This window comes from Apteryx rowi, unplaced genomic scaffold, assembly GCF_003343035.1.
Source record: "Apteryx rowi isolate R43461 unplaced genomic scaffold, aptRow1 scaffold_673, whole genome shotgun sequence".
Taxonomy (NCBI): Eukaryota; Metazoa; Chordata; class Aves; order Apterygiformes; family Apterygidae; genus Apteryx; species Apteryx rowi.
Window position 1 is genome coordinate 439,118 of NW_020450953.1, and position 6,903 is coordinate 446,020.

At 59.8% G+C, this 6,903-nt stretch overlaps 1 protein-coding gene across 1 annotated transcript; it reads left to right on the plus strand.

Moving 5' to 3' along the window:
• The first annotated feature begins 250 nt into the window (after positions 1-250).
• Positions 251-6,504, plus strand: POLR3C (RNA polymerase III subunit C). The gene is made up of 15 exons (XM_026085767.1): positions 251-342; positions 701-877; positions 1,579-1,834; positions 2,369-2,554; positions 2,704-2,792; positions 3,083-3,187; positions 3,430-3,522; positions 3,934-4,014; positions 4,500-4,551; positions 4,659-4,719; positions 4,821-4,971; positions 5,441-5,542; positions 5,818-5,867; positions 6,030-6,179; positions 6,270-6,504. The coding sequence occupies exons 2-15, from the start codon at positions 731-733 to the stop codon at positions 6,349-6,351; spliced, it is 1,605 nt and encodes a 534-aa protein (XP_025941552.1). The 5' UTR covers positions 251-342; positions 701-730; the 3' UTR covers positions 6,352-6,504.
• Positions 6,505-6,903: the final 399 nt, after the last annotated feature.

The following is a 6,903-nucleotide window of genomic DNA, read 5'->3' on the forward strand; positions in this document are numbered from 1 at the left end:
TCCGGCGGGGGCAGAGAGGCCGCGGCMGGCGCGGATAGAGCGCCGGCGGAACGCCCCGCTAGCCGCTCSCTTCCGCCCCGCTCTTCTGCGCCGGGCTGCCCTCTCCGCCGCCTCCCCGGAGGATACAGCGGCTCCTTCCGCCGAGGCGAGTGAGGCGGCCGCGCGCGCGCGCGGGTAGGGAGTCACCTCGGCCCGACGAGAAGACGCGGACAGAGCATCGCCTCCGCAAGTCCTCCACAGCGGCAAACGAGGCGAGGCGGCGCCAGGAGGACCGGAAGTAGCCGCCGGAGGGCCGGAAGTGGAGGTTGCCATGGTTGCGGCACGGTCCTAAGCCGGGCCTAGGTGAGTGCGGGCCCAACCTGAGCCCTCCCGGGGGCGGTGGGAGCGGATCCAGGGGCCTGGAGGGGATCCAGGGGCCCGGACCCCTCTCACAGCCCCTGGTGGGGGGGGAAACACAGGGGCCCGGGCCCTCTGACGGGRCCACCTGCCCAGCCCCTGCCAGGGGGACCCAGGCRTCCGGGCCTTCCTCTCCCCCCGGGGGATGTATCCAGTGAGGACTCGGCCTCACACCAGTCGCATCCATTTTGCGATGGGCCGTGGACTGGTTTTGCTGGGCAGAATCCAGCCCCGGGAGCGCGCGCGTGTCAGAGCGGCCCCATCCCCWCGTAACAGCCTTAATAACCTCAGCGCTCTTCCCCAGCTCTGCCGGGTGTTTTAATCTGCCGCCGCGATGACTCAGGCGGAAATAAAGCTGTGCTCCCTCCTGCTGCAAGAACATTTTGGGGAGATCGTGGAGAAGATAGGCACTTATCTCATCAGGACGGGCACCCAGCCGCTGCGAATGATCGTCAGCGACACGGGGCTGTCRCTAGATCAGGTAACATCTCACATCTACCCACTTCAGATTTAACCCCAGTCCGATCGCTGGAGTTAGATAGTGCTGCTGAGCTGAGCAGCCTGGACTGCTCTGATATCAGCGTGAGCTGTCAGTCATCGCTGCTGCTGTTCCTGAAGGAGAAACTCTTAAAATAAAAAGAGTGAAAAGGACAAATGAAAACTTTACTGCTTAAAAAGAAATGAGTTTTCTTAAGCAGCAGAGATGGCGCGTAATCTCCCATGGAAGGAGCAGAATGTAACTCCGACTACTCGGTAGGATGCAAAGGCAGGGAATGCAGTCCAGAGCGACAGCAAACGATGAGCAGGGGACAGGAGGCCTCTGGTGTTGGCAGGAGGAGCTGGGAGTTCACGTTGGCCACCCAGCATCCCTCTGGGACTCTGCTGGACCCCAGCTCCTCAGCTTGTGCGGTGACTGGGAGGGGACCCCGTAGGGCCCCCAGCAGCCGGCCCTGGGGAAGCCCAGGCTCCTCGGGACTTCCAGAGCCCTTCCCACCTGCACAGACCCCCGCAGTGAGCAGTCGGCACCTGGGAGGGTCACAGCCGGGGGTGGATATTGGTGGTTCCTCGGGAAACGCGCCGTGCACCCCGCCGTGAGGCACCCTCGGCCCTGCCCGCTGGAGATCAGCGCTGAGGGCGATTCCTTGCGTTTCATCGCTTAACTGAGCTCTGTGCCCCGGGCAGGTTAAGAAAGCGCTTTGCGTCCTCATTCAACACAACCTGGTGACGTACCAGCTGCAGAAGCGAGGCTTTGTGGAGTACGAGGCCCAGTGCAAGCGGGTGCTGAGGATCCTCCGGTACCCGCGTTACATCTACACCGCCAAGACCCTCTACAACGACACGGGCGAGCTCATCGTGGAGGAGCTCCTCCTCAACGGCAAAATGACGATGAGTGCGGTGGTGAGGAAGGTCGCGGATAGGCTGACCGAAACGATGGAAGGTGGGAAACTCCGGGGAGCCRCTCCTCTCTTTAGAGAAAGGATCTGGGAGTGGGAGGAGGTGGAGCGGCCGGTTTTGTTCAGTGAATGTGTTACTGGAGGCGGCTGGAGTTCGGCTGACCTGCAGAGCAGTCCCAGAGCAACAGGAGGGTGCAGAGAAGGTGGTTTCATCTGCGAAGGTCCCGTAAGGGAGAGCGGGGAGAAGGGACAGGGAGAAAACTGCTGCTCGGCAGTAAGTTGCATGGAGATGGGCAGGGAGGCTGGCATTTTTTCAGGAGATGGGATGTCAAACGTGTTGTATCATAGAAGTTCATCGGGCACTTAAAGAAGGAGGCATCCAAAGCGGCCTGCGAAGGTCTGACCCGCTGCCAGAAGTCAGCTGGAGGGTTATAAACGCTGCCCGTCCCCGGCCCGTCTCCRAGCAGCCTGTTCGCAGCGGCTCCCTGAGGAGCACGACACTTGCCTCGTCCTCCGGAGCCGCAGAAACACCTCGGGGCTGCCAAAGCTCATGCTGCTGCCTCCGTCCTCTGTCCTAGATGGAAAGACCATGGATTACGCTGACGTCTCGAACACGTTTGTACGCCTGGCGGACACGCACTTCGTGCAGAGATGCCCGCTGGTCCCCGAAGCTGCTGAAACCCCAGAGGTGCCGCCTCCCCCTGCGCCCACGCTGGTGGTCAACGAGAAGGACATGTACGCTGTGCCCAAGCTGAATCTCATCGGTGAGAAGCGCCCTGGCCCCATCGGTCCTCGGGGTGACCCTGGCTGGTCCCACCAGGCACTCGGGGAGCGCTCGGCCAAACGCTGGTCTGACTTTTCCCGTGAAACCGTGACGAAAGCGTTAAAAGCAAATGCTGTCTTTGGGTAACAGGGAAAGGAAAGCGGAGACGATCGTGTGACGAGGAGGAGAACCGKGAGCACAAGGCTAAAAAACAGAAGCAAGATGGAGAAGGCGCTGAGGTACCGGGGACGTTTCTCATACCCTGAAGCAGCGTCGTCCTTGGCTTTGGGGGGCCATGAGGCAGAGCCGGGTCTGCAGCACAGGGAAAGGGCAAGGGCTGCCTTCTGCTGAGGGCAGGACGCTGGCTGTCCCCTGCACGTAACCTCCGTCGTCTCCGTCCCTGTCCTCCTGCGTGCTGAACGCCTCGCTCCTCTGCTTGAGCTTAAGGGCTCGAGGTGTCCAGCACCTCCCAAACGCATCCTCCTCGGGGGCAGGAACCGGATCTCTCCTCTCGGCTCTTTCCCCCCAGCCCCCGCCTGACGATGGCATTTACTGGCAAGTCAATATCGACCGGTTCCACCAGCATTTCCGAGACCAGGGAATAGTCAGCGCCGTGGCCAACCGCATGGATCAGGTCCGTAGAAACACTCCGAAACCCACCGCCTTGCTCTCTGCATCGGTGGGGGGTTTCTGATGGGTCATAGTCATGGTGGGTATGTTTTAAATCCTGCTCCGGGGCACAGAGAGGTCAGAGCGAGGGGCAGGCGGGAGCGGCCTGCGTTGGGTTGTTGCTGCAGGAAGAGCTAAACTACGGGGTGGGCGTTGTTCGGCACCTTTCCGGGGACGCTAAGGGCCGTTTCCTTCCCCTGAAAACAGACCAGCAGCGAGATCGTGCGGACGATGCTCCGCATGAGCGAAGTCACCACGTCGTCCAGCGCGCCGTACACGCAGCCGCTCTCTTCCAACGAGGTGAGCTCCTGCCCGCTGGAAGCYGGCGTGCAGCCGAGGAGGCCCCTGCCCGCGCGCACGGCTCCGGCACCCGCGTTGCGCCAGGGCTGCCCGGCGCACGGCGCTGCACGAACACAGAACAGGCCACAGCGGCGCATTAGCCCTGCTGAACGCTCGCGGTAGCTCGGGTGCGGTGGTTTCCCCCTGGTTCCTGCCGCTCACGCGCAGCCCCAGTTCCACACTGAAATGCGGCTGGTTATGAGAGGGGGATTTGGGGACGGGACTCGCGAGTTCTCTCGCACTGATTTGTTGTACGATTTCTCCTCCTGTCCTGGAGGGAGGAGGGTTCCTAGAGCAGGGTCAGGCAACCTGGTTATTCTGGATTCGATCATTTTAACGCCACTTATGTTCTGGCTGTTTCTCTTCCCATAGATATTCAGATCTCTTCCAGCCGGATACAACATTGTGAAGCAAGTTTTGGATCAGTATCTCACTCTGTTAGCCGATGACCCAGTAAGCGGCACGTGATTATCTTTACTTCTCTAATGCGAGAACTCAGTCGTAACATCCAGTCCTGTGGGAGGGCCGTGAGGAAGTTAACGCGACTCTTCAGCCGAGTGGTTCCTCACTGAGCTCCCTGCACCCCGCTGCCGAGAGGGGAAGAGTCTGTTCCGCTTCCTGCCTCCTTCCCTTGTCCTGGTTTATCACAAAGCTTCTGCGTCTGGGATTAGCCACACGATGGGGAGATCTCAGGCTGAGGGGAAAAGCAGTTTTCTACTCATATATATGATACTGATATAGATATTCAGTATATTTAAAATATACTGAAAGTGAATCTCATCATGTTAAAAATATGGGCAATATGTTAAGATCAGGGATTTTTTTTCTTCAGTAAGAACTATGTTCTGCATCGAATGACTTTTTACTATCGAGATTATATGAAGATCAGGATTTTCATAATTTTGGCACATACTGAACTCAGGTTTTCTATCTTGTAGCTCGAGTTCGTGGGTAAATCGGGGGACAGCGGTGGGGGCATGTACATTGTCAGTATCCTTTATGGGTAACCTACCCGGCGCAGCTACCAGGCTCGGTGCTTCCCAGTGCGTAAAATGATTCCCGAGTGCTCCTGTTATCCCTTGACATAGTTTGTACAGATCTTCACAAGGCTCTTGCGTCTCTGGCAACGGCAACCCTGGAATCCATCGTAGAGGAGAGGTAAAGCGGCGATTTGAAGACTTTAGAGGCTTCTTGGCCCTTTCTCATTTCTCTCTTCCAGTCCCCATCCACTGGTTTAATTATTTTTCTCTCCCACTTAGATTTGGTTCCCGCTGTGCCAGGATATTTCGCTTGCTTCTGCGGAAGAAGCATTTGGAGCAGAAGCAAGTGGAGGACTTTGCCATGATCCCAGCCAAGGAAGCCAAGGACATGCTGTATAAAATGCTGTCCGAGAACTTCGTGTCCCTGCAGGTGAGTGTTCCCACTCTGCCGTCATCGGAAGTGAAGTGACGTGCGGACAAAGAATGAGGCCTGGTGGCTGGAGAGCGGAGCGTGATGGACTCACGCCTGTCCGTAGAGGTGCCTCTGAGATCTCAAAGCCTTCCCCAGCCACGAGCGAACGTCACTCGCCCGCTTCGCACAGGAATGGCGTTGAAGGCACTTCCAAGCATCGTTTCTGTGAGCAAGGGACGCTGCGCCCTGCACGTGACGCTGGCAAGACTCCAGCTCGCTTTGCTTTTCCGAGACTGGATGGGAGCTGTGCCCAGAGGACGGAGAGCTGAGCTGGCAGGCGCAGAAGAGCAGGGAAGCGGGTGCTGGGATGATGCTGAGTCTCTAAGGAAGCTGAGAGCCCTCTCGCAGGGCTGTCCCGGGCTGCTTGTGGCACGCGCGGTGACRTGCTGCGTGTTGAAGGCCTCCCTCTTCTCTCACCCACTGTCAGGAGATTCCTAAGACTCCAGACCACGCGCCCTCCCGGACCTTCTACCTCTACACCGTGAACATCCTGTCCTCTGCGCGGATGCTGCTGCACAGGTGTTACAAGGTACCTCCTCGTGGTGTCCATGAATGGTCCCAGTCCCGCACGCTCCCACGGCGCCCCTTTGCCATCTCCCTTTTGGGGTTTTGCTGCCAGGAGAGGCCTCATCGCAGCGAGGGCGTTTCCCCCCCTGCGCTCTGCAGCTCGATGCAAAGGCCTTTGTCCGTATTTCCCTGCAGCGACCAACAGCCCTTCCATGCTGCGAGCAGCAGCCCGAGCGCCGTTGGCTGCCCTGTTGCTCCTTCCCTAACCCTGCTCTTCGTTCTCCTTCCTCTCCCCAGAGCGTGGCCAACCTCATAGAAAGGCGGCAGTACGAGACCAAGGAGAACAAGTGAGTGACGCTCACCGCAGCTGGGGCCGAAGTCCTCGCGCTGGCTCTGGCTCCACCGTGGGCTCTGCAGCAGGGCACGGGGCTGCTTGGAGCCACCGGATGTGGATGGGGAGATCCACGGGAGTTGGAGGACCCCGAGCCACCTTTTCTTGTCCCCTTCAGGCGGCTGCTGGAGAAGTCGCAGCGGGTGGAGGCTATCCTGGCGTCCATGCAGGCCACGGGCGCCGAGGACGTGCAGCTCCAGGAGATCGAGGAGATGATCACGGCCCCCGAGCGCCAGCAGCTGGAGAACCTCAAACGCAATGTCAACAAGTGAGTGCCCATGGTGGGAGGGGACACCAGGGTCCCCTCGCACACCGTCTGCCTTCCTGCACACTCCTGGCCCCTCCGTCTCTTCTCCAGGATTGACGCCAGCGAGAACCAGGTGGATGAGACCATCTTCGTGCTGGAGTCGTTCATCGAGAGCACCTTGAAGAAGCCCTGAGGGTGCCCTGGCCGGGGGACACCGCATCCCAGCCCCCATTTCGGGGTCCTGGCTCAGCCTGGTGGCAGCGTTGGCCTCGGTGCTCGCACCTCTGTCAGTGCTGACACTGTTTCTGCGGAGAAAAATAAACTAAACCCAAATGCTGCTGCCTGAGAGCGTGTGGGGACAAGGTGTGACGGTGACAGGGCGTGACGGTGACGGGCTCCCTGCTCCTGCCCGGGGAGTCCAACAGTTGGAGGGACCGTGCGTGGGGGCAGAGGGGCTTTGATGGCAGAGCCCTGAGTGCTCTAGGGGTGATGCTGTCCCCTACCCTATGGCTGGTGCTGTCCCCTGCCCTAGGGGTGGCCCTATCCTAGATGTCCCAGGGATGGCACTGCCCCAGGGGCTGGCTCTGTCTCCTACCGTGGTGCTGGCACTGTCCCCTTCCCTGGGGGGTGGCAGTGTCCCCTGTGTGCCCCAGGGCGGACCCTGTCCCCTACCCTAATGCTGCCACTGTCCCTTGTCCCCCATCCCAGGGGGGACCCTGTGCCCTGCTTTCCCCATCTGGGGCAC